Source organism: Sycon ciliatum, chromosome 12, assembly GCF_964019385.1.
Source record: "Sycon ciliatum chromosome 12, ocSycCili1.1, whole genome shotgun sequence".
Taxonomy (NCBI): domain Eukaryota; kingdom Metazoa; phylum Porifera; class Calcarea; order Leucosolenida; family Sycettidae; genus Sycon; species Sycon ciliatum.
In genome coordinates, this window is record NC_088654.1 from 26,399,036 (window position 1) to 26,426,719 (window position 27,684).

The 27,684-nt window shown below is 46.8% G+C and overlaps 1 protein-coding gene across 1 annotated transcript; it reads left to right on the forward strand.

Moving 5' to 3' along the window:
- On the forward strand, nucleotides 1–27,521 carry LOC135828658 (uncharacterized). The gene is made up of 28 exons (XM_065341084.1): nucleotides 1–1,488; nucleotides 3,127–3,204; nucleotides 4,292–4,555; nucleotides 4,979–5,084; nucleotides 5,583–5,678; nucleotides 8,511–8,617; nucleotides 9,175–9,243; nucleotides 9,661–9,721; nucleotides 10,835–11,097; nucleotides 11,540–11,626; nucleotides 12,635–12,758; nucleotides 13,162–13,571; nucleotides 15,273–15,347; nucleotides 15,658–15,891; nucleotides 16,613–16,715; nucleotides 17,263–17,361; nucleotides 17,809–17,909; nucleotides 18,496–18,564; nucleotides 19,696–19,756; nucleotides 20,162–20,427; nucleotides 21,436–21,522; nucleotides 21,842–21,956; nucleotides 22,572–23,024; nucleotides 23,444–23,646; nucleotides 24,276–24,398; nucleotides 24,674–24,888; nucleotides 25,503–25,640; nucleotides 26,454–27,521. The coding sequence occupies exons 1-28, from the start codon at nucleotides 1,144–1,146 to the stop codon at nucleotides 26,632–26,634; spliced, it is 4,533 nt and encodes a 1,510-aa protein (XP_065197156.1). The 5' UTR covers nucleotides 1–1,143; the 3' UTR covers nucleotides 26,635–27,521.
- Nucleotides 27,522–27,684: the final 163 nt, after the last annotated feature.

Here is a 27,684-nt window from a genome sequence, read left to right on the forward strand (position 1 = left end):
TGTACATGGCAAAGACAGGGACGCTTACGAGATGGCAGCTTCAGTCAATCCACCATGGATCTGTGGACGTATGTAGCTTTCGCTCAGAGTTAGGTCAACCACTGGCAGATTGTGCGTCTCTAGCGTAGGTCAGCTGCCTGCGCCAGACATCAGCGTGTGTACGTTTGGTGCGAGAGAAGAAGTAACGTTCCCCGGAAAGTAAATGGTGGGCGCGATCTTGGAAAGGCGAGGAATCCGGAACAACGATCCCAGGCAACATACTTACATGTTTGGTAGACTTCCAGATCGGCTGTCTTTCTCTGCGGAAACTGCTGACAACGGAGTATTGGTGAGGTCAAAACACCCGCTTCAGAACAACATTACTCTAAGACAGATAGTACGAAGCGTGGAGGCCTTCGGACCCTGGAGTGACGGAGACTCGACACGTGGTAATCCCTCCGCTCCGGGTCCGGATTGATACGTTGCGCGGATTGTTCATACAATTGTCTGCTGTCGGGTGAGCGAAATAGCGTGGTGTGAGTCACCACCCACGACCTGGAATGACTAGTACTATGTGCAGTGCCATGTGAAGCTGACTGTGCAGGAATTATCCATGCCATTCGAGTGGCAGTAGTAGTAGTGCACAAGCGCCGATTGTGGATCTACCGCAGTGCCTCTGATCTGCCACTGTTGGGTGACTAGGTGTGTCTGCGAACGGCCGATTGCCGGCGCGTGAAACCCAACAGCAGACGCACCGCAAGCTGCGAGCAACCAGCTTCACACTACAATCTAGTGCTGCCAAGCCCGTGGCAACCGAGGCTCGGCTGTGCTTCGCCGCCGCCAAGTCCGCTTTTGTGGCAGGCCACCGAGGCAAGGCTTCGCTCTACTCGGGTTCTCGCAAATCAATTCGTCCTCTCCGCTTCCTGAGCTCCAAACTGAGTTCGTAGTTAGTAGTGCAGAAAGCCTCACCGTGTTGGTTTGTAGGTACACGAGGACACTCGTGAAGGTAGTTCGCTATTGAGTACTAGTATTGCTGCGGGCGGTGAGAAACAGTGAAGCTGTCATCCGGAAGGTGTGTCGGCTGACTGCCACCCTATCGACAGCCCAGATTGCCGGAAGGCCGAGCGGTGGAAATAATTGCGTCTTTCTGCGCAAATCTTTGTAATGTCCATGAGAAGGAGAAAGGAAGCAAATACAAAGGAGAACATCCTGTCAGGAGTTGACATGATGGCGAGGCATAGCAGCAATAATGGAAATGCTGGCAGAAGATCGTCCCGTCAGTGTGGTGGCCTGTCGGTAAATCCGTTATTGCGACTATCAACCGTGTCGGCGCCGTCGTGGTTCCTGATCACCGTGCTCGGCTATGCTCTAACGTGTAGCGGCATTCACAGCGCTCCGCTGCTCTCGCCCAGTCAGGAACCTGGACTAGCGGTAGACCGGTTCGGATTGGTTCAGGCTTCTCTGGACCAATCGCATTGTTTGGCACGGTGCTACGCTGTGGATTGCGAGGTAAGTTATGCAGCGTACTGTGTTGGCGATCGGCAATGCTGTTTATGCCGTGTGGTGACCGTGTTGCTTTTGTCGTAAGGAATCTCCGGGAACTCCCTTGCACTGACTGTGCATGTGGTCAACTGCGATGGGTGGGAGGTCGTGGCGTATTTTCATGCATTTTATCAAGCCGTCCTTCTCAAAACCCCGATTCATCCTTTGTGCGTGTATGCCGCTGGGTTGATTGTACAGACACCCAGTAATACATAATTGCACATGTACCTCGAATCGAAAGTGTGTATGTTGAGAGCGATACAATCATCGGGTGGCCATGACAGCTATGGTCGGGGTGGGCGGGGAGAGGAAAGGGAAATTCGAGTGTCCTTGTAGCGCACACAGCAAGGGACCTCCTCACTGCTGAGTTGTCCTCGATTTACCATCGTTTGTCTTTGTCGGGACCCTGTCGCTGGGGCTGCTGTGTGGAGACAAATCTCGGGTTGCAAGCGACGGCAACAATATTGTCACGTCACTTTGTGAAATGCTAGCTCAGCGCCAGCGCTGAGATTGAGAGTTTCTGCGTGTCGCCATATCCCCAGAACCAGATCACGTCACGGAGATCCTGTGGCCATGAATCCCGCGTGACACGTGTTGGGACACTTGGGGCAGTGAAACGATATACACATGGTCCCCGCAGCACTAACGTTAACACAGTAACATGGGCATTGGGTGACATGTTTGTGCTCTATCAAAATATTGTTGTATGGTTAGTCTCCAGCCAATGGCACCAACATGTGTCACATACAGATTGCCGTGGCATTTAGCAGGGTATACGATCCCATATCCCAAACCGTACCAATTACCCGTCTGTATAAACCTGCGGCAATAATTATAATTGTGTAGGTCACCCAGGGGCAATTGATGTGTTCCACCCTTCTGGCAATGCTGGGAACTATTACTTATGTGGCTGTGTCCATGCAAGAATTTTGCTCTCACCATGGCTGCAATGGCGAACTGTCATGCTCTGCCACACCAGTGTATTTCGGAATGCAGTACACCACCGAACAAGTTCTCTCCCTGATAATTTTCTCAAGTGCTTGTTTTATTGCTGCAACAAAGTAAAACGTTTTGAGGGCATTAGCTGATCAAGGAACATCCAACCCATGTAGGCCGGCGGTTGAAACCTGTCCAGTCTCATCGGACAAGTAAAAAGACTTGGTTCACTTTATGGACCCCATGCACGAGGCGGTGGTTATGATAATGTCATACATATTTTCTGGACGATTTGCCCCAGTTCCCACAAAAATTAATGATGAAGATACTGATATGAGAAATGGGAAGAGGAAAATAAATAAATGGAGAAGTCACAAAATAGAAGCAGTCACGGTCCACGCAATCTAGAGAGTGGTGTGACATTCATCACAAGCTCATACTGGACAGCCGTGTTGGTTACAACTCCACTCAACCACTGCATCTATGGGTCACCTGACTTCAGCCATGGTGGTTCTACTGTTCACATGGCATGGTCACTTTAAGTACAAATTTCGGAACGTGATTATGTGAACCCACTCTCTTGGTCATGATTCGACTTGGTTGGATTTCATTGACCTCCGAGGCAGCTCTGTACAATCTCTTGTTTTCTGCCCTATCATTCCTTTGCAGCCATGTCAACGACTGTGCTTGCTGACGCTAGAGCAAGATGGACGCATCTCCAGCCTGTGTGCACTCTCTAACATCAATGTAAGAAAACCGAGTAATAGGATGGTCTGGCTGTCAGCGGTGATTAGGTATTGAAAACATGAGACAACAGCTTAGACTGGTACCATACATTCACGATTCTGAGGGCGTGGAAACTGGAAAGTCAAAAGTTTGAAGACAGAATTGACTGTCACCGCCAGGACGCGATCCGGGGACGTTTGCTATTGGCCAGCTTAAGTTGGATTGTATGAAACATGCGGGTTGCGTTCATGCTGACACGCTTATGGGGGGGGGGGACAAGGAGCTGCTGGAGGAAAACCCCATACTTCACTCTCTCGACTCTCTCAGCGCAATCAATAGTGACTGTTCTTCGCTTAGTGTGAGAGTAAGAGGCAAGCATGGGTCAACTTCTCGTGAGGTCTCTATAAAGCTACACAGTAGCTCTCGCTGCCTCCGTCTTGTTGCATGGCCGGGTTGCCTGCTTTGTTTCGCGCTCTCACAAAGTCACATTTAGGGTTCCCAGTTAAAAGGCAACATTGCCTGTTGGGAAATCCATAACAAAATAAGGAGTATTGCATGAGTATAGTGTACACAAATGTCGATTCAGCTTGTCTTATTGATTGCGGTTAGAAATAATAATAATAATAATATAAAATATTAGGCACAAAACTGACAGTGTACTGAGACATTCGACGTCCTGACACCTAGCTTCAACACATCTCCGTAGCGCTAATCGACAGCCTTCCAACTTGGAAGGTTCAAGGTTATGGAAAGACCAAAGAGGGGAAGGCAAGCGCAACGAAAACAAGCAAAAGCTACAGTCCCAAAGGAACAAAGAATGTCGATTGTTACTGGACGATGACGAGACCAGTACGATATTTGACATAATAATAGTCTTCAGCAATTGTTGAGCGTTTCAGTGCAGGCACCTCCATCGTGCGCCATTGATCGATCCAAGTGCACACAGATGTTCACTGGTGACAATAAACCTTGTTTATGTCGAGTTCCGCCTACTCCTCAGATTGTGAAAGTTGAGGCCCTTTGCTGACAGGGTAATGAGAATGATGTATACAAGTATCCATTGCCTCCCTAATTTCTCTGCAATTGTTTCATTATCCCCACCTGGCAGGAAACGCTGGCAGACGTCTTCTCTGCAGTGTGCGCGCACGAGGGCACGGTCATTGGCAATGATGCCATGCCGACGAGTCACCCTGCGCCTCGCGATGTCACGCAGCTCCCGATCTCGGCCTCGTCCAGTGTGTTGTCATGGAGACATGAGGTTGGTGACGTCATCGAAGGCGGTGGAGTGGACAATAGGAACACCACGAGTGTGTTCATTGTTTGCCAGGCGCTGGAGCGCAGCCAATGTGACATGGAGCTCAGTTTTAATCTGGTAAGTTGGTGTACAGAGCACTTTCTAAGTCAACACACACACACACACACACACACACACACACACACACACCCTCATGCACACACACACACACATACACATTCACAAACACACACACACACACACACACATGGGCACCCCCCCCCCCCCACACATACACAAACACACACACACACATACATATACCCACACTTTCTCTGTCCTTCAGTGACTCATTGTATGCCCATTGTGCTCTGCATTATGTTGGAGCATATCAGCAATATAAAGCATGTGCATCTTATCGTAGTCTAGTAAAGACAATTAAATCCCGGTGTGCTTTCTTTTCCGCCCCACATGACGTGACTCATCACCCAAAAAGTAATGACAACTCTCCTTACATCGTGTGTCCCTTGTGTTGCTCTTCTCCTCACATACACTGTGTAGGCATTAGGCAGCTCTCTCACCCTTCCCAACCAAGAAGCCAACAACAACCTCTTCTTCGTGGCCAGAGTATTCGCCACGACAGTCTCTGAGTTCTCAAACAGCCATGGTAAGAAGAAGCAAAGGCTACCATCAGCACAGTCTGGCCAATATCTATTTTGAAAGATTAGAAATACTCTCTCCATGGTCTCTTTGAGACACAGCCACGTTTGGCCACACTCTTGATTTACTTGTGTGCAATACTGTCTTGTATTCAAGCATGTCCCCTGAGGAAGCCTGCTTTTCAAATATGGATAAGTGGTCTGTGTGTATAGTGGATGTGTTTGTTGTTTACAAAGCCATACCAGGTTTGAGTACACGCCCAACTGGAGTTAAAGCTTAGCTATGAGGTTAATGGCAATGATGTGTGTATGTGTGCGTGTGTGTGTATGTGTGTGTGTGTGTGTGTGTGTGTGTGTGCGTGTGTGTGTGTGTGTGTGTGTGTGTGTGTGTGTGCGTGTGCGTGTGCGTGCGCATGTGCACGTGTATTTGTGTGCATGTGCATGCGCCTGCATGTATGTGTGCGTGTGTGTGTTCGTGCTTCGACCATGTACGTATCTGCACCCAGTCCTCGCTGGGGGTGCTGCCAGGAACATCACAGTCAGGCATATAGCAGTGGACCACCATGCTGCTATGGAGATTACCTGGATAGCACCTGATCCATGTAAGATTGATGAGAGTGAAAGCTTTGTGAAGTGGCTAAAATAGTCGTTGTTCAGGAGTGATCTTTCGGTATAGATAGCGGCTCATTAAAGGGGAAGTATACCCTAAAATCAAATTTTCACCAGTTGTAGTCTTCTGGGTGCTGAGTCGAATGGTCTTGGTCCGAGGAAGCTGCGACGCTCCCTTCTTACTTGAATTCCAATCGAACTCGCGCACTTCAACCGAAACTGGGTGACTGCGCCCTACAAGATGGGGATTTGTATGCAAAATGTCACTAAAAGCGCCATTTCGTTCTTATAAAAGCACGGATGACCGCGATTGGCCCATATGTTGTAGTCTTTTGGACGCTGAGTCGACTGGTTTTGGTCCGAAAAGGCTGCGATGCAGCGTTCCTCCTTTATTCCCAATCGAACATGGTTGAACAAGCGGTCACGTGCTCCTGGGTGCCCAAATCACCTGGTCACCGCGCCAGCAGATGACAACTTACTTTCACACCAAGGTTCAACTCGAGTTCAACTCGAGTGACAGGACTGCACCCAAAAAAGGTCAAACAGGCTAGTAAGTTGTACCCTGCAGGCACGGTGACCAGGTGACTGGTGTACGCAGGAGCACGTGACCGCTTGTTCAACCATGTTCGATTGGGAATAAAGGAGGAACGCTGCATCGCAGCCTTTTCGGACCAAAACCAGTCGACTCAGCGTCCAAAAGACTACAACATATGGGTCAATCGCGGTCATCCGTGCTTTTATAAGAACGAAATGGCGCTTTTAGTGACATTTTGCATACAAATCCCCATCTTGTAGGGCGCAGTCACCCAGTTTCGGTGGAAGTGCGTGAGTTCGATTGGGAATAAAGGGGGAAGGGAGCGTCTCAGCTTCCTCGGACCAAGACCATTCGACTCAGCACCCCGAAGACTACAACTGGTGAAAAATTGATTTTAGGGTATACTTCCCCTTTCAACTTGAAAGTATACCAGTGGATATCTTTCAAGAAGATGTTGAAGAGCCTGAAGTTTGTCCTTTATCTCAGTGCTATAGTTCATTAAACAAGTAAACTTACTTGCTATCAAGATACATATGGCAAAGAAATGATATTCTTACATGACACGTGATCGTTGCCGGGGCCATGGCCAATAGGCGATCTTCCCGCCACGGGCATAATCAGGCCATCAGGACCGTTTGACGTCATTTCGGGAGTTTCAGGACCGTTTGACGTCATTTCGGGAGTGTTAGGACCGTTTGACGTCATCTCGGGAATAATTTTTCGACCTTTCGACCTTTGACCTTCCCTAATATGTTGCTTCGCGCTGTAAGAAATCAAATCAAGCACGCTCTGTCTGTCATGAGCGTGCTTGATTACATACATCTGAGCAAAGCCACGCACCATTATATCCTCACAATCATTATTATATTGTTCTCAACACTTAATAATAATAATAATAATAATATGAAACTCGGATGTTGAGCCATAAATAAATGTAGAAGAGAAAAGGACATATGGATACGAGTTGAAGCTAGGTGTCAGGACGTCGAATGTTTCAGTACTCTGTCATTTTTGTGCCTAGTTATTGCACTTTCTGACTGTATAAAGTATCATGTTACAGTGATGGAGAGTTACTCTTAACTCGTATCCATATGTCCTTTTCTCTTCTACATTTATTTATGGCTCAACATCCGAGTTTCATATTGCACACCTGATGAGCCGTCACGAACCATACGGCGAAACGTACGTCGTGTGAAACAACTTGTTTTATAGTCAACTAGTCCATCACAATGTCATGCATGAGGAGTACTGTAGGAGTTTGGCTTTCGGCTTGTACAATTCGTTTTCGCAAAGCTTCCCTTTCTTTACTTATCTTTGATATTTATGACCCACCCAAGTTGGGTGGTGTGCTGCTTTGCTGCTTCGAATTGTAGTTAGACCGCTTTGTCAAATATCGTACTGGTCTCGTCATCGTCCAGTAACAATCGACATTCTTTGTTCCGTTGGGACTGTAGCTTTTGCTCGTTTTCGTTGCGCTTGCCTTCCCCTCTTTGGTCTTTCCATAACTCTGAACCTTCCAAGTTGGAAGGCTGTCGGTTAGCGCTACGGAGATGTGTTGAAGCTAGGTGTCAGGACGTCGAATGTTTCAGTACTCTGTCAGTTTTGTGCCTAGTTATTGCACTTTCTGACTGTATAAAGTATCATGTTACAGTGATGGAGAGTTACTCTTAACTCGTATCCATATGTCCTTTTCTCTTCTACAATAATAATAATAACAATAGTTACAGTTCGCATGTCACTCATGGAAGGATCAACACTGATGGTTGATAAATCTGGTGGTAAAGACATGCCTGGCAATATGGCGGTAAACACACGCCTGCCCACACACACGCTCTCTAAGCTGCAAAGTTCTGGCACAACACTCTTAAAAAAAAATGGTCCCAGGGCTACACCAGTGAATGCAAATATTCCTGCCAGAAATTCGAATGACAATGCTCTCTTTACATGATTAGTGTAGGTTGAAGGCCATTTTAAAGAGTGCTGTGAATACCGGTATGTAGAGTGGAAGTAGCTGGCTACGGTGGAGTCTGCCCATATCTAGAGTAGGTCGACAGGCAATTGAGAACAAAACTCTTGTTCATCAACAACAATTAGGACACTGCATTTGTGAGTCATAGCCTCAGCCATTGAAAATTGGGGGCCTCAAAATGCATTTTTTCTATCTGCAAATGTAAGGGTTAAAACCCATTGCTTAGTTGGGTCCTTCTATTGGCTTGGAGATGTCCCCTTTTTTGATGTGATGTTTGCGTTTTTGATGAATTAGTTGTGCTGTCTTCGCCTTCTTTCTTAGTTTTGCACATTGTACCGGATGAGTATGAGATGACAATTAGGTTGGCAGCATCCGCAGATGCTTCATGTACGTTCGCGCAGCAAAGCTGGCAAATAGCAGGCAATGAGGTATGATACCAGCTCTGTCTGTCTGTCTGTCTGTCTGCTGTCTGTCTGTCTGTCTGTCTGTCTGTCTGTCTGTCTGTCTGTCTGTCTACCTGCCTGTCTGTCTGTCTATCTGTCTATCTGTCTGTCTGTCTGTCTGTCTGTCTGTCTGTCTGTCTGTCTGTCTGTCTGTCTGTCTGTCTGTCTGCCTGTCTGTCTGTCTGTCTGTCTGTCTGTCTATCTATCTATCTGTCTCTCTGTCTGTCTGCCTGCCTGCATGCATGCATGCCTTACTGCCTGTCTCTCTGCCCATCTGTCTGTCTGTCGGTGAATCTGTCCGTTTGTCTGTCTGTCTGTTTTCCTGACTGCCTGAAAAGAACAGTGATGTCCAATTGCAAGTTGTTCATCTGTGTAGTCTCAAGACAAATTTCAATTTTCCTGTGTAGACAAGTCTATCATCACATTCACATTATTATTATTGTGCGTGTGTATGTATTTGTGCATGTGTTTGTGTGTGTTCATGAGTGTGTTTGTGTGTGTTTGTGTGCGCGTGTGGACGTGCGCATGTGTTGCATCTACAGACTCGTCTTGTTCTTCCCACAAATTTGGCCGACGACAACTTGACTTTGCTCTGTCCATATGAAATACGAGTGAGTTGACCCGCTAGCTTTTCTAAGATAAAGCAGCAAATCTTGGTTTTCCTCTTTTCTGCCCAAACAAAACCAAGTCGTATCATTTTTCAAACCCAGAGGTGGGTTTCGGGAACCTCTTGGTCGTCCGGTAGCAAGGATGAAATCAAGTGGATTGACAAGAGACGCGAATGAAGCACCCACAGTTTTGTTCAGAAACACCATGTGACTACTGCTGCTCCATGAGGACCGTGCAAACTGTATTCCAAATGCTAGTATCTATTTCCATGCGCCATTGTGTAGTAAAACATAATATTTCTCAAAATCCCTTCTCCCACATGTTATCCTTACAATGCCATGATATTGGTAAAAAAAGACTATTTGTCTGAGAAATTCAAGGTAGAAAATGAGATTCTGTTTCTTGCCCTGTGATGCCAGGTTCTTGCCCTGCCGATTGCCACAGTCTTGGAGAATAACGTGCACAACTTTACACTTGAAGGTAATGACTAGTATAAATCCAATGTAGCAAAACGCCCGATAAGAAAGGAACATAGGATATTCCGAGCATAGATGGAGTTTATTGACTTCAGCTGTATTGCTGGTGTGTCTGCAAACGTCTGAATATACAATGGTGAAGACCGTTGGAAGCAGTTTTTGATTTTTCCGGCCATACCCTAGCCTTTCATACAGTTTGTGTATGATATGTAGCGGGGTATACACATGACTTTCATACAGTTTGTGTATGATATGTAGCGGGGTATACACATGACTTTCATACAGTTTGTGTATGATATGTAGCGGGGTATACACATGACTTTCATACAGTTTGTGTATGATATGTAGCGGGGTATACACATGACTTTCATACAGTTTGTGTATGATATGTAGCGGGGTATACACATGACTTTCATACAGTTTGTGTATGATATGTAGCGGGGTATACACATGACTTTCATACAGTTTGTGTATGATATGTAGCGGGGTATACACATGACTTTCATACAGTTTGTGTATGATATGTGGCGGGGTATACACATGACTTTCATACAGTTTGTGTATGATATGTGGCGGGGTATACACATGACTTTCATACAGTTTGTGTATGATATGTAGCGGGGTAGTCACATGACTTTCATACAGTTTGTGTATGATATGTAGCGGGGTAGTCACATGACTTTCATACAGTTTGTGTATGATATGTAGCGGGGTAGTCACATGACCTCCTCAGCAGTAAACACACGTTGGTGGACAAAACGTTGGTCCGGCCATGGCCTGACCAACCGGACCGGTTCCGCCGGGCCTGTGGTATACACTATAATTATGACATCCAGCATTAGTATCTCAACTTCACAGACTCTGCAATGCATACAGTGTGTTTGCCAGACACGGGGGTTATTGCGTGTAGCACATCCGTTGTGCAATTACAGTGTGCGTATGCCAGGCATTGTGTGCTGCACACCCATTGTGTATTTGCAGTGTTTGCCTAAAACGGGATATTGTGTGCTGTACATCCATTGTGCAATTGCGGTGTGCTGCACATGCTATTGCTGTGTTTGTTACACACCCATTGTGCATTTGCTGTGCGTGTTACACACCCATTGTGCTGCTGCAGGCTGCTCCGAGCTCAACCCTGGCTGTCAGCTTCCCCTAGACCCAGACCTAGCGACACCTGGACAGTTCACGGCCAACGTGACGTTCACGTGCAGTCATGAGTTTAGACTGAACTTCTCCATGGTGTTTCCCCTACTGCCCGCACCACAATACATTCACAGTATACGGCTGGATGTGATAGCTGGTGTGGGGATTTCCATTCCAGTACGATCGTTCAGATTAGTTCCACAGACTTCAGATCGCCTTGTTATCCAAGATTGGATGGTATGTGTGGGCTGCTGCTGCTGAGGGGTGATGCGCACAATTTTGATATTTTCATGTTTGTTGTCTTTGGGAAATCCTCCTGTTGTTGCACCTTTTATGATGTGTATGTGTGTGTCTGTGTGTGTGTGTGTAAGAGAGAGGGTGTGTGTGTGTGTAAGAGCGAGAGAGAGAGAGAGAGAGAGAGAGAGAGAGAGAGAGAGAGAGCGAGAGAGAGAGAGAGAGAGAGAGAGAGAGAGAGAGAGAGAGAGAGAGAGAGAGAGAGAGAGAGAGAGAGAGCGAGAGAGAGTGAGAGAGAGTGAGAGAGAGTGAGAAAGTGTGTGTGTGTGTTTTGTGTGTTAGTTTGATTTGAGCCTTTCTCTCACTGAGGAGGACACTCCTCACACAACCCCCTGAGTCCACCACATTCAGTATGTTGTTGCCGAAATGTTTCTTGCGTTTGCAGGTTGGCCCCGGTCAGGTCTTCGAGGGTACTGCAGTCTTCAGCCGAGATATTCTGGACTCATTCGATGTGATAGTCTACGTTGTTGCAGTAAGTCACAATGGACCCATTGCGCAATGACGTAATTAGTACCCTAATAAACACCCTTCACAGCCACCTGGGCATGGTCGTCCGGGGTGTTGGACAGTGCATTGCTGATCCCAGCGTACTCACAAGCATTACTCATACATTCCATATTTGGCAATGCGCATTGGTCTATGAGTAATTTGTAGGAGTTTTTTTAGGCGCGTAGAGCAGTCCGGCTGGAGGAGGGTGCGAGGGGTCTTCCGGGGGAAAAATTTGAAATTAGTGTGCAAAATCCTGCATTCTGGGCACTTTTGGCATTGTGTTAAAAAAAGTGGTGCGGCCAAAGCCGGACCGGCCGGACCGGCTGCTACGCCCCTGTCTTTTAACACTCCAGTCACTGTAGTGGATGTAGAAAAATGGATGAATTATGGATTTTCAAGGATATTTTGGCCCAAACCTGATCTTAAATAGGCCAAAGTCGGGTTTTGGATAGCACTCTTGATGAAACTCATTGATGTGCTGCCATCTTTGAATTTACTTATACAGTGGAGAAGCACCTCACCAGCATGTGCTGTGTCACAGAAACCGTGATTTTCAAAGTGTGATGAAAATAGTAATGCTCTCTGCTGGGATGACGACTACGCCATAAATGTATAGTGGAGCATCGTTAGCATATTGTGAAGGTCTTGAATGTTATAGTTTTCTTCTTCAAATAGTGTGGTTTTCAGTAACAAGTTCAATTGATATTCAGATGACTCAGTTAATGTTCAGCAACACTCTTTCATGTGGATAGCAATAACGAGAAGAAGTTGAACGAACATGTGGCTACTATATTTCAACATTGTCAATGGGTGGGAATAATGTGCAGTAACAGAAGGAAAAGAAGAAATGAAGATGGAATAATTAGACTCGAGTAGAGAGGCAAGGAATAATTTATAAGAAGAAAAGGATCAAAGAGCTACAAGTTACGCTATAATATGGAGATGGAAGATGAAATAGTGAAAATGTCCATGTGTTTCGTGTTTCGTGCAGGTGGAGATATTGGTGATTCGTGATCAGATGCCTGGCCGCGTGCTCTTCTCCACCGCCAGCCCTAGCAGCAACACCACACTCACCCTGAACGTGACACGCACATTCCAGGACAACAGAGGCGTAGGTGAGTTGGGAAACGTATTGGGTACTTGCCACCGATTCTGGAGACCTCCCATCTTTCTTCATTTTTCTTTATTTTCCAAAGGCAAATAGACACCTATCATGGGAATCCAGTTTGGCAAGGTGTTGTTGGCCTATCTCAATCCTACTCTTCAAAGCTTGATGTGTTATGGAGAGAGCTGTTAACCAGTGGCTTTGTGAATCCTGCTGACGGCTCAGATTTGATTGAAAAAATTCTTTGAGGATGGTGCGTGTAGGAGTTTTCAGATTTTATGCGTGTGCAAACTTACTCCCTTCTACGTAACTGGTGCGTTGTTCCAGAACAAGCTACTGTATTGAAAGTGCCAGCTTCTGTATGCCATGCTTTTTATGTATTCTGGAACTTTTTCTCTGTCCTCACTCCCCAGCATGTGGCGGTGTCACGAATGCCACTGCGGCCACCACAACCACCACTGTCGCGCCAACGAGCAACGCAACAAACACGTCGGATACGGCAAACGTGACATCAGCAGCACCACCAACCACATTGCCGCCGGCAGTTACGCCACTACCACCAGTCACAACACCAGTAACCATGATTGGCTCAGTGACATCAGCCACAGCTAGTGTAGCTACACCCACCCAACAAACACCAGAAACAACAGCCATGGTGGACAGCAGCACAATCTCCAGTGCCTCGCCTTCAGCCAGCACAGCAACGACAATACCCGCCACTACGCTTCCACCGCTGGACCTGCCCCGAGATCAGTTTCAACTAGTGGAGGGCTCACTGGAGCAAGCAACCTGCCTAGCACGTTGTATTCTCATCGACACACGGGTAAGGGTCGAGTTAAAACTTTCAAGGGTGTTATTCTCTTTCTGCATACATCCATCTATACATCTATCCATACCTTGTCCATACCTTGTCCATACCTTGTCCATACCTTGTCCATACCTTGTCCATACCTTGTCCATACCTTGTCCATACCTTGTCCATACCTTGTCCATACCTTGTCCCTACCTTGTCCATACCTTGTCCATACCTTGTCCATACCTTGTCCATACCTTGTCCATACCTTGTCCATACCTTGTCCATACCTTGTCCATACCTTGTCCATACCTTGTCCCTACCTTGTCCATACCTTGTCCATACCTTGTCCATACCTTGTCCATACCTTGTCCATACCTTGTCCATACCTTGTCCATACCTTGTCCATACCAGGCGCGTGCTCGGCGATGGGCACGGGGGGCACGTGCACCCCCCAAGAATTTTCAATCTTGGTAATTGCAATTGTAATGTATGCAAATATGCTCTAAAATTCAAGAAAGGTTGCAAACAAATTGCTAGTGGTGAAACGAATATACCGAATATTCGAATGTTCGTTCGGTTTGTCACATTCGAACGAATATTTCTCATGGCGAATATTCGCTAACCGGGTATGCAGAGTTTACCGGGCGACTTCAAACTTCTGTAACTTCGCGAATGCTTGACCGAACCGCTTCATCGAAAGTTCCTTCGGCATTAGAAAACTCTCAGCTGTCGTCTCGAAGCAACCCGGACGCGATCCGAGGTCCTGGAATGGAGTTGTGGTGGTCGAACGAAAAATCACGTCTTGAGCTGTTTTTTGAGCGTGTAAAATGCTCTTCAGCTGGGGATTTTGTTTGACCTAGAAATGGTGGAGAAATATGTGCCTTCGTTTGTCATGCCTAATAATAGTGACACCAGGGCATAGCTTAAGGATTTCATTTAGCTCGGACAAATGTCCTTCCGTTTTGAAATCTGTCCGGACATGCCCGGACATTTCCACAACACATTTTCAGGGTGTTTCTTCTTTTTTTTAGTAGTAGTACTGAAGTATATTCACAATGACTCATTATGTGGACGTATCTGAATTGACTGTAGCAACAACGCGTTGCTACAGGCGGATCAAGTAAATAGTGAAGTCTACGCCTGAGACGACGGTATACGTGTTAGTTGTACGATATGCAAGTGGCATTTGGCACGAAGCTCCGAAGAAAGCCCAACTCTGCATAAAAAGGTCGAAAGGTCGCTGCTCTTTTTTTTTACTTTTTTGACCGGACACTATGTTTGGTGAAATTGAAAACGTCCAGTCAGTGGCCGAAAATGGCCGGAAAATGTCCGATGTCCGGCCGTTAATCTATGCCCTGTGACACTATCCAATAAAATGACTGAGAGGAGGGCGTGTGATGCCATCCGTGTTAACGAAAGAATATTCGTTCGTTCGTTCGTTAAGCCAAAGAATATTCGGCTACTGGGTTTTGATATTCGTTTCACCACTACGAATTGCAGAAAATTGCCGGGGGGGGGGGGCTCCCCTCGGCTCCCGTGCACCCCCCTAGTTGGGGGGCCGAGCACGCCCCTGCATACCTTGTCCATACCTTGTCCATACCTTTTGTCCTGTTTTTCCCTTTCTCTACCTAACTAGTCCAATATTTCTCATGATGTGTTCTCTTCCGTCTGTCTGCTGTTCTGTTCCTGTCCATGCTCTTGTCTGTGTGTTGCCTTGGCTGTCTCTAGGAATGCAAGGCCCTATGCCTGATCACTATGCAGAACTTTGAGCAGGTGCAGGACCTGTGTGACAGACTACCCTCAGTAAGTACAAATGCTGTTACCATGGCTGTGTTGAGAGCCGATGTCCAGCTTGAATGCTGCTGCTAGGTCCCCATCAGTCTCTCACCTCGTCGCTCCTCCCCCCCCCCCCATACAAATGTTGTCTCCAACCTACCCTGAGCAATGGGACGTACAGGACTCAATGCTGTGTTGGTTCCAGTGATGAAGCGTCTTAGTCTCCATTCCCGTTCAGAGCCTGAGCAGATATCTCTACTGCAGCACTATCCAGAATTCCACATCATACCTAACTGTTTTCTACCTTTATCGTTTGCTCTGTATCCGCTCCTGACAGATTGCTGAAGACACTGTCGAGTCGGCGGTGTGTTTCTATAAAGCCGATCCCACCACCGCAACACCGCCCAGTGCTCCCATCAACTTCACCCAGCTGACCATAAACAGTCACTTCAGTGTGTTGTCGTGGCGACACACGAGTCGCTACACCGACAATGATACCGTTGCCGATGTATTCATTGTGTGTCGGGGCATTGGCCGCGAGAGGTGTGCATCGAAGAACCTGCACAATTTGGTGAGATTCGTGCAATTATACATTGGTGTGTGTAGCTCCAGTCTCATGGGTTGTACCGCCATGGGTGTGTGTGTGTGTGTGTGTGTGTGTGTGTGTGTTCAGCCTTGCAAGCTGTTGAATGATGCAACCCCAGCACAGGTTGCAATGGTTTCTGCTGTAGCATCGTTATCATTGCCTCCGGCGATGGGCGTCAAATGGTCAAAATGGTCAAATGGTGTGTGTGTGTGTGTGTGTGTGTGTGTGTGTGTGCACGTGTGCGCGCGTACGTGTGCGTGTGTGTGTGTGTGTTGGCTATAATATTGTCACATGTGTATGCAGTGGTGGTACCTAAGTACAGATTAAGCATGTGTGCTCAGAGTTGTAAGTTATCTATTTGGAATAGGTGTATGTATGTGCTGTTCATGTTCCTGGTGTTGTATTTTCATGTTCCTGGTGTTCTATTTGCTAACGGTATGCGTTGTCTGCTATGACCAGTTAAGGAATCGTTTTTGGTGACTCTAGTGATGTCGCCATGCTGAGAAATTTATATCTTACCATGAATTTTTATGATCTATGGATTTCACTATTTTCCCTTGCCTTTTTCTTTCTTGTTCCTCTCTCTCCTTCTCCCCCTCCCCCTTTCTCTCTCTCTCTCTCTCTCCTTCTCCCCCTCCCCTTCCCCTCTGTCTCTCTGTCTCTCTTTTTCTCCCACTCTCTGGCTCAAAATAATTCTCCCTTGTAGGCACTCACAACAGAACTGAGAATACCGTTCGATGAGGGAACCAACTTCTTTTACGTGGCCACCGTTTCTCCGTCCAGCGCGTCCGAGTTCTCCCAGTCGCAGGGTATGTGATTAGTAGACATGTTTCTCTTGACTGTTGGCTTATGATTGCCTCGGTTGTGAAGCTTGGAGTTACCACAGCACCTTCATTCTCTTCTTCCTGGGGGAAGAGTAGAGTACTTGAAGATCCAGCGCCAAGGCTCATGCGGCCCTGCAGCCCTTGGGGTGTTTTTTAGACCATGCATGTCATAATTAAAATGGAAGCACTGCGTTACTTTTGACTTGTGGGTAGGATTCCTTCGGCCACGACTGTACTAAGATTCGCATGAACATTCAATGTATGAGATTTTTCTGTGGCTCAATGTGGGTATGTACAATGTTGCTGAATGAAATTCAGTGGCATCACTCAAGACGCGCTGGGCATTGCCTAGCCCTAGCCCTGCAAGCACTGGGCTGAGAAATGGTGCAAGGTGCAAACTTGAGTGACGACGCAACTGGATTTCATTGAGTAGCACTGTACATTAATGCAGGAAAGTACAGCAGCGGTGTTTGTTGGCCCTGCGTTGATTTGTGTTGTCCGTATTCTTGTCATGCTTTTGTATCCTGTATAGCTATTCTGGCTGGCGGTCTCATCACAAACATCACAGTACGACATGTCCAGCTCAACTTCCACGCGGCCGTCAATATCACATGGATGCAGCCAGATCCGAGTTAGTACAGTTATCCAGTAGCCCTAGGCTTCAGTGCATGTGACATGTCACGTCTTTGGAAGGCACTCCACATTACTGTGGCCATGAAGGGGTGGGGGGGGGGGGGGGGGGAAGGGGAGGGGGGAGGGGGCCCTCCCCTGTGATTTTTTTGGAAATTGGATCCAAACAGTTCATATGTTATTGCTTCAAAACTCCCCAGATAAGAATTATTGATGCTGCTTTCGCCGCACCTGCCTTGCCGGTTCCGAAACCCTGCACTACTATAAGATAAGGACAGTGAAGCTGGATTTTCTGCTACATATGGGTGGACTTTTTGTCATAATATGATCGCTGAACGTCTTGCTGGCTTTAAACGCCCAAATTTCGGCCGATTTCAGGCCAAAAGTGCACTTTAAAATTGAAAATTTGTTAAGTTGGTTAGTGTTGAATGTGTGTGACTTGCTCTAGATATTCAACCAGTGCCAAACAACTATGAGGTGACCATTCGCGTAGGGCCAGATGCCGACCCATCGTGTTTGTTTCAGGAGTCAACATGGATTACAACGGAGGTTGGTTGTGCATGTGCGTGTGTGCTTTGCTGTCTACACATGGGGTATGCATGGGAAGAGCTGAGATGCAAAAAACACGATAAGAGCTCAATTTGAGAAATCAGTATTTCAGCTCTGTGTACTCAAAAGGTCTAGGGGCAGCACGTGGTCAAAATTTCACAATCAACATCAGTTCTGACTAGAATTATTTCGAAAAATGGGAAGCCAATTATAGATTTAGACACAAATCACACTTTTAAAATGAAAAGTGATGAAATGGAGTTAGCGGGTGTTGCATTAGAGCTGTTCATATGATTGTGTTCATTGCCTGTGCACCTTGCTTTCTCCATGCTAGGGTACTGTTTACTGTAAGGTACCCACACAGATAGATAGCATGATTCTACGATTTCACAGCTTGTGTTGGACCGTTCTGAACGTTCATTCTGTGATCAGACTAAATACTAGTAGTCAAATCCTGACACTCGATGCTGATGCGATTGAATTGAGCACTATCCATTACGCATACTTAACATCTTGGCATCTACACCAAGACACGGTCTGCAGGCATGGCTGACAGTATTTCATTTCTACTTTCTATGTGGTTCAGCCTCGCCTCACTCTGCCCACGGATCTCAGCGATGCTAACCTCACACTGGCTTGCCCATACCAGATACGAGTAAGTGTAACCATGCGTTCACCGTGCATCAGGGGCGGATCCAGGAGGGGTTCCAGGGGTTCCGTGGAACTCCCTAAATTTCTTAATTAAATGTACTACTGCAAGTCATAATGCATCTGCATAGTATGTGTACTACTGTCGTGGACATGGAAATCCGGTCGCTCGTCTAGCGGCCCCAGGGCGCTGGCCATGCAGCCGTTGGTAAGCAGTACACGCATGCATTATGCACTGTTGGTCCCATCGGATCAACAATAATGATTGTGCACTGCATGCAGCGTTCTGAGGCGCCGGCCCCGGTCAATCGACTGGATTTCCATGTCCGCGGCAGTAGTATCAGTTATTCAGCTTTGACTATACTGGAATCCCCTCTGTAGAGATCGCTGGATCCGCCACTGTGCATGCCATTTCTGCGATAATTCTGGTCACCCACAAGTTTGCACTTTTCTGATTTTTGTTATAGCCATCAATCCTGTCTTGTTTGGCTGTGTGTTTGTGATTGAGATAGGGGACAGTTCTCAAAAACTATGATCGAAGGACCCGGGGTTGTGCTGCAACTGACCATCCAGTGCAGACTCATGACCTGGTGTGCAAATGCTATGTCAGGGGAATGATGTGTAGCCTGCTGTGCATCTGACGTAGTTCCTGGCTATCTCAACTCGGCACATCAGTGATCGGCCCGTAGTAGTTTTGCACAGTTTGTTGAGTATTACAGCCCAAGGACCGCATGACTTTAGAAAAAACAATAACACCAACTTGGTCGGTGAACACCGCTGCAATTCTGATGTACTGCATGGCTAGTTCAGATTTCCTGTACCCATGGTACAGTACATATTGGACACTATTGTCTAACTGCTGCAGAACTGACTGTCGGAGAACATCCAGGTTAGAAAGTCACTGAAATTTTGTAACTTGCAAGGCTAGGAGCAAAGATATAGAAAAGCCGATGTGTTTGTCGTGTAACATTGCGTGCACCGTGTACCTGTACTTGTGAATGTACAAGCACACAAGGAAAACGAAGACACTGTAAACATCACTTGCCCTGAGAGGAGACCCTCGTACTCCCGATTAACTGTACCTTTCAAGTAAGGGTTTTACTAAAGAATTGGAATCATGTTATTATGTTGCCTCCAGGTGGCTGCCCCTCCCATTGCTGTTGTCTTGGAGGATGACTACCAAGATTTCTTCTTTCCAGGTAATGTGTTAACAGCACTCCAAGGTGCAGCTTATGAAGCAGTCATGACCATACAGTACTGCTGTATGCCGCGTTTTCTTCAGCTCAGGTCTTCGGCTAAGTGACCAAAAGCAAACTCTCATTCCTATGTGTCCAGCAGTCTTATTTAGTCTACGCTACCTCAAAAATGTACTCTAGTATTCAACATCCAAATGGTACCGTTCACAGTTTTATTGATAGTCTTCAACGACTGGATAACATTATTATTGTTGTTTTTGTGCGCATGCCTGCGTGTGTGTGTGACTGTGTACTTGTGCATGTATGTGTGTATGTGCATGTGTATTTGCGTGTGTATGTGCATGTGTATTCGTGTGTGTATGTGCATATGCATACGTTGGTGTATATTTGTGTGTTTTCATACCTCAGCCTGTGACGCTGGTTTCGCCGAGTGTCCGCTGACCTATACCCCGGACGATATCGCCATGCCAAAGAACTTCAGCGTCAAGATTGACTTTGTGTGTGCCACTCGCTATGTTGTCACCTACTCGTTTGTCTTTCCGTTCGCACCGCCAGCTCAATACATCCAGTTGTTCAGCCTGGGACTGATCGGAGCCGTCCCTCTAAACATCCCTGTACGGCCGTACCGTCTCGTACCGCAGACGGCGGCCGAAGCTGAAATCACCGACTGGACTGTGAGTTCTTAGAACAGGTCTCCCTCTCTGGTCACCAACCTCACGAGCAAGCCATTGCAAGATGGGAGACATGCATGTTAAGGTGTTACAGCACATTCTTTTCTGAACAGTGAACATACACATCCACTCTTTGTGCATAGGGAGAGGGAAAATGAGAGGGATTATTATTTAATTTTTTTTTTTACAGAACAGAATAACAAGGACAACAAGGCGTGTTTGCTGCGACTTGAAGTTTCATGCTCTCGCAATCATCAGGCAACAATATTTTTCTACATGACTGCATTCACTTGCACAAGATCACTGACACCTGCAGCAACCTCTTCCACACATATCCATTGAGCACTGCAGTCAGTGCTATCGGTAGATGACATTTTTCATGAAGCCCCGAGCAACACCCAAGGCATTTTTGGTTCTTCGTTACATGTGAAACTCGAAGCTGAGCAGAGTTGTGGCCAAAGCGACATAGCATTGCACTGCACACTCTTCAAGCTTTGCTCCCCCCACCCACCTAAAAAATCCCTTTCAAAATCAAAAGCACTGCAGTGTGATGCATGGTGTGGCCTATTACCACCCACCTTGTTTTCTCTATGCCAAATGTATATCATTCATGTATGCATTAACACAGCTCCCACAATGGGAAAGCTGTTACCCAACGTGCTTATTCAGCGCTACAGTTGAGTAAAATAGCAGCAGACCCACAATAGGGTAATGCATTCCTTCTGTGGAGAGATGCTGATTCATGCAGCAAGCATACACAACGGTTCCCAGCTACTCCTCTTAGAGTTTAACCTGTGTTGCCACCAGTTCTTGACGTTCACTGCGTGTGGGTATGTGTGTATGCGTATGTGTTTTGTTAAAACAATAAAGTGTTTTAACTCTGAGTTTCACGCACTAAGCGATCATCAGAAAACAGTTTTCCGTCCTCTTATTGTTTGAACTTGCTCTGCTTCTCGGTATTGAGCACTCTCTGGACAGCCTGGAACCTCTCTGTTTTATGTGTTTTGTTAGGTTGGTCCCGGAGGTACTGTCAGTGGTGTTCACGAGATCAACAACAATCTCCTTGCTGGTAACGACATCATAGTCATCATTGCCACGGTATGGCTGGCGGGGCTTCGTCTCCTCGTGTGTTCTTCATGTGTGCTTTCTCTACTATCAGTCTGTCTGTTCGTACGATAACTATCTGATGGCGTAGTAGAATGGATGGTGTCATGGGGACAATATTGTAGCATCAAAGATTCTTTGTATGATCCAAAATCATCATCAGTCATGTCACTGTAGCATGATCTCATTGTGCCTTGCATGATGTCATTGTATCTTGCATGATGTCGTTGTATCTTGCATGATGTCATCACATCTTGAATGATGTCATTCTGTATCACATGATTTGTGTCATCTGTCCTACATACCTAAACAGTTGACCAGTGTGATCATAAGAGACTCACCACGCAAGACGTTCTTCAGTACGCGGATGCGAGCGATTGACCTAGAGATCAACGTCACCACACAGGCCAGAGCATCAAAATCTATACGTGAGTTCTTAGTCAACCCTCCTAGCTGAACGAAACCCATATTCTACAATGTGCAGGCAAATATTTGGCATTATGTGACCGAGCCTAGCTTAAACTTCCTACGTCAACAGTAAGATGGTATTGGACACAGGTGGATGCCACAGACATGCTTCATGCACAATGCAATGTAGACATTGGCAGGACTGATTAGAACCCACTCCAGCCGGCCCTTCTGTGGCAGTGACCCATGCTTATCGGGCTACCGCTGATCACACATAGGTACTCACCCACGCATGCATGCATCCACACACCCGCATGCACACACCTGTGGTCCCCTTCTTGCTGTAGCTACGATGTCATGATGTAGGAGGAACTGTGCTTACTCAGGTGCTAACAGTCATAGTGGGTCATGTGACGAAACACTTATGCATGGTTGATCAGTTGGTAAGGATTTGGTGGAAAGTCAAATAGGTTGGTTAGCTGTTCATGAGACAGTCCTACAATTCTTCAGTTATGACACGTGTGCTTGTGGTCATCAAGGAGTCACTGGTCCAAGTGGTCACGTGATGTAGTTGTGTGCCCGTTATTTTTGTTGTTATTGTTGTGCTGCTGTTGCTGCTGTTTGTCCACATGCAGTCATATGCACACCTCCCCCTACAACGCTACCAGCGATAACCACACCAATGAACAGCTCAGACAATAGCAGCGCAGCCGTGTCCGGTGACGACGAGGCAACGCTCACCATCGCCATAGTAACATCAGTGGTGTTTGTGTTTCTGCTGATCGTTGCCGTACTGGTGCTGTATCGGCGCGGCAAGTCGCCCGGAACATGGAACCTAGAACGGCCGCTCAATCACACGTTCCTGAATCGCTCTCACACATACTGGGTGTCGCCGACCAGCAAAGGCAAGCAGTTCTCCGCTGAGCTGGCCATGCAGCTATCCAGATGGGAAGTGGATCTTGAGAAGCTGACGTTCGGCCAGGAGCTGGGAGCCGGCGCATTCGGACGAGTCATCAAGGGAGCGGCGTCACAGCTACCCAACAACAACGATGTCACGCCATTGCCTGTTGCCATCAAGACAACGAAACGTAAGAACTAATACTCACTGTTGGTACTTGGCCATATATGGTGTGCTGTTGGTGCTCGTATCACGCTAGCATCTTGCTTATCCGGGCGGTACGGGACAAGGCACTGCCCGTTACTTTGAAATGCTGGTACTTTCGAGTTCATCTTGTGGTATCTGTTAGCGATAGGTGTGGTGACGGGTGGCGGCGGTAGCGGTGACGGTTATGTTAGCATTATTCTAATCCGCGGCTAGGTCCGCGTAAGAAACTACACAGCTGTGGAACGAGCAATCATTGTCCAACTGCAGACTTGACAATAAGTATGTGCTTCTGTGTATAAAAGAAAAGGACACATCCATAATTATGTCGTTTTCCTTTCTACATGTATTATTGGCTCAACATCCGAGTTTCTGTGTATGTGTGTGTCATTGTCTCTTTTACAGCTAATGCATCCAAGGCTCAGAAGATAGCTATGGTCAGTGAGATTGAGCTGATGATGAAGTCAATGGAGGGCCATGATCCCAGCAAGCATCTAAACATTGTCACCATGCTGGGCTGTGTGACGCTGAGTGAACCCTACTGTCTCGTTATGGAGTACGTTCCACACGGCAAGCTGCTTGACCTGCTGAGAGGTGCTCGCTGTAAGGTATGTCCGGTCCCAAGTTCTCATCTACACCCTGTACATTCAGATTACTCACCTAGATTCGGATTACTCACCTAGATTCGAACTGGTCACCTAGATTCGGATTGTTCGCCCATGTTTGGTTTGCTCACCTACATTAGGATTGCTCACCTGGCGTTGGATTTCACCTATGGACTTTTCCAGTTTTCCTGCTTGTACAATCAACCCCTTCAAACCAAACATAAAGGAAGGCGGGTCGACTGCCTCATCGATCAATACGGAGGTTTAGCATCACGAATTTCGTGTTCGAGTTCTCGAACTGGATTGCGAACTTTCGCATTTTTCGTTCGGAAAAGTAGGCGAGACACAAGAATTGCGGATTCGTGTCAGGGCAGTCATAAATTTACTACACTCTACTGTCTGTACACAATGTACGACGTGTCAACGTCATGAATGTGAGAATTCTGTTTGCTAATCCTTCTCATGACGTGAATTCCGTCACTGATTTCAACTTACCTTGGAGTGCGAACACGAACGCGAATTTCGTCTTGCTAAACCTCCGTATTGCCGTAGTTTATGCTGGACGTTTCCCTGTGTATTGAAACTTTCAACATTCAACAATCTTCTCGTGTTTCTTCCATACCTCTGTACAGAGCAAGGAATACTGTGAATTGACCAAGACAAGTCTGGGTAGAGTGTTTGTGGACCTCGACGAGAACGGAGCGATACGGACGGCGGAGGCAGCCAAGTACGGGCGTCATATCACACGGGGAATGGTGAGTCATGATGCAAGCCTGCATTGTATACAGAAACATTTCGATTGAACATGTGTGTATATCGGGCAATAGGGCATGCTTCATATGCTTGGTGATTAGATACGTTTTGTTTGGGAGTGATTTTTGACCAACTATGCTGCTCTTTCATATCTGCTTTTCATCCTCACGCCTCCCCCCCCCCACAGTGTTAAAGGCTATAAATGTACGATTCTAACGATTGGATATTCTGAATAAGCCAAATGTATCTCAATCTGTGTTCGTCTCATTTTACCCAGGACTATCTTGCTAGCAAGAAGCTCATCCATCGTGACTTGGCAGCACGCAATATTCTGGTGGGCGAGGACAAGGTGTTGAAGATCTGTGACTTTGGTCTGGCTCGTGACATTGGCAAAGATGAGGTATACGTACGGATGACAAGTGGAAAGCTGCCGATCAAGTGGATGGCACTGGAATCATTGGAGGATAACGTCTTCACAATAAAGAGTGATGTGTAAGTCAAATTGTGCTTGTGCGCACTTGTGCGTGTCTGTGTGTCTGCTGCGCCTATGTGAAGGTGTTCACCCATGTGTGTGTGTACCATTCAGAATGATTTGACCTCTGGTGATTTGAAACTCGGTCTTGGATCAAGTATGTGGTAGTTACACTTAGCGGTTCTTCGGGACACTTTTGCTCCAAAATCACTTTTTGTCAGATCTTGACCGAAATTTGGTAGTATGTGCTATGGACTATTGACAATACACGGTATACAGTGCTAACTTCAAAGTGCCAATTTTGAACCCCGAATGCGGTTTTTCGGCCCATTTCCTAAATCAGCTTTTTCACATTGTTTAACATGCGGACAAGATTCACATAATAACTTGGCCAATAATTGAGCAAGAGATCTGAAATTTGCTAGGCAGAGGCACTAACGTTATAGAATATAGGTAAATTATTGTGTTCTTTGGACTCTCACAATGTTGGGGGGGGGGGGGGGCGGATTAAAGTTCTCCGCCGTCTTGATAAACTGTTTTTCTTGCATGCTTGGCTGTTTGTGTGCCTGCCTCCCTGCCTGCGAGCGTGCGTGTGTTTGTGTTCATTTTCACTGTGCATAATGTATTTGTGCAGGTGGTCATTTGGTGTTGTCATGTGGGAGATCGGTACATTAGGGGAATTCCCTTACCCAACGGTGGAGTATGATGAGCTAACGGAGCATCTGCACCAAGGACACAGACTAGAGAAGCCAATGCACGCTGATGATAGAATGTATGTTGGATGCTAGATATCTGTTTGTTCAGTGTGTGCATGGTGCTTGTGTGTACATGGTGCGTGTGTGTGTGTGTGTGTGCGTGTGTGTGTGTGTGTGTGTGTGCGCGTGTGTCCCTTGTTCTCGTGGGGGACGGTTTGCCCTTTTTGAGCTCCAGTTTTCTCAAAATCTTTCAGTAAATTCTCTCCCGGCCAGAGGCGGCCCTCTCCGGGTCGCCTTAAGGCCAGCAAAGCGCTTTCGACAAGGGGACCGACACAGCTAAAGGACAGGATGGCGTTTAACGCCGTCACCTTTGACTGCGCCCTTCATCGCCACTCGCGGAGGTTTGACAAGCCCCCGAGTGGACTCCATCACCCGCCATGAAAGCTGTTGAAGAGAGGAGAGATAGAAGGAGACGCCGCCTGTTGCGCATTGGATGTGCCCATGGAGCGCCAGCAGGCGGCGTGCTCTTTCTCTCTTTGCTGCCCCTCCAGGGCCCACGTGACCCTAGTGGTAGTGGCTCTACAGGACAGGACAGGTGTGTGTGTGTGTGTGTGTGTGTGTGTGTGTGTGTGTGCATGTGCATGTGTGCGCGCATGGTGCATGGTGCATGTGTGTGTGTGTTGTGTGTGTGTGCGTGTGTGTGTGTGCGCGCGCGTCACATATGTAGCATGAAATCAGCGTTCTTATCACTATGCTAGGTCCTGTATGTGTCTATTGTAATGCCTGCCTTGTATCTACACAATATTGGTTTTACTGTTATACAAAGTAGTGGTTGAAGAACTGAACTCAACAATGACCATATCCCCCATGCTCATTCTTGTCTAATGCAGCTACCAGCTAATGCGAAGCTGTTGGCACAAAGACCCACTGCAGAGACCGGAGTTTGTAAAACTACAGCAGCAGCTCGAGGAAATCATCCAGGACACTGAGCCGTATTTTGAGTTTGACGGCGAAGGTCCCGAAGGAACAGAGGAAGAGTCAGCATCCTCCGGTACCCCATCTCAGTGCTAGTGTATATAGATGATAGTGATACTGATGATGTCATCGATGATGTCTTTCTCTGGCACACCATGCCAGGTCTACTGTATATAGACAGTGGTGATGGTTAAACTGATGATGTCATTGATGATGTCATTTTTACACAGGGTATGACATCAACTACTTAGTATGTTGTTGCTACACATCAAACTGGCATCATGATTGCAGCGCGAGGTCACAGCATGATAGCTACGCAGAACAAAATCTCTCTCACCTCCGTCCCAATCAAACCCATCCAGATAAACTTGAGAAACTGAATTTGAAACCACATTGTACCTGGCCATTTATTATTTTAAAGTTCTTGTCGACAGTGGAAACAGTCTGAAGTTCTAGCATTGTCAATATTTTGTCCATTTCCTCCTTGCACACACATGTTACTGGATATCTCGCGGAAGAGCTGGCTCCAACAGTGAGACCGTTGCCCGCTTACACATTTCTGTGCTTTGCGCTATAACATTGCCAACCGGTAACAAACCGCTTCCGCAATAATATGTGAATCTATTGCATTCTATTTCGTTCTCTCTTTCCTTGAATCTCCACCATTTTTGAATTTTTTAATATCAGCTGCTTGCATACTTCACAGCTACACTGTGGAATACCCCATAGGAACACTGCAGTCATAGAGCGTAGATTGCTGCTGCTCAGAGCTCAATAATTATTTAATTTCCACGCAAAAATCCTTCCGAAGTAGGAACACAGTGATTACGACGGCTCATGCATGCATGCATCCCACTTGAACCAACCTACTTGTTCTGCATACTACCTCCGACAAGCGAAACTTGGCGCGTTTTTTGATTTTTTTTGTTTTGGTACCAAAATTACTTCACAAGGCTGTGAGGTACGACCTACTTGTAGCTCCATGCAACCGAGTGCAGGAAGCCAAGCGACGGCCTAGTGAGTGGCACATAGCTCAGACTTAGTCAGAGGCATGCGTGTCTCTCGTGTACCAGCAAAACTGTGCGCGCGTCCATTCTGCGAAGGAGAATCGTCGTGCTTTCGCGTTTCAATGCAAAACCAAGGAGT

What these genes read in the sequence shown, in the direction of transcription:
- LOC135828658 (XM_065341084.1), top strand. Translation starts at nt 1,144, where the DNA reads ATGTCCATGAGAAGGAGAAAGGAAGCAAATACAAAGGAGAACATCCTG. An exon ending in GTGCACTCTCTAACATCAAT is followed by an intron (nt 3,205 to 4,291) that starts GTAAGAAAACCG and finishes CCCACCTGGCAG; the next exon opens with GAAACGCTGGCAGACGTCTT. An exon ending in GGCAAATAGCAGGCAATGAG is followed by an intron (nt 8,618 to 9,174) that starts GTATGATACCAG and finishes TTGCATCTACAG; the next exon opens with ACTCGTCTTGTTCTTCCCAC.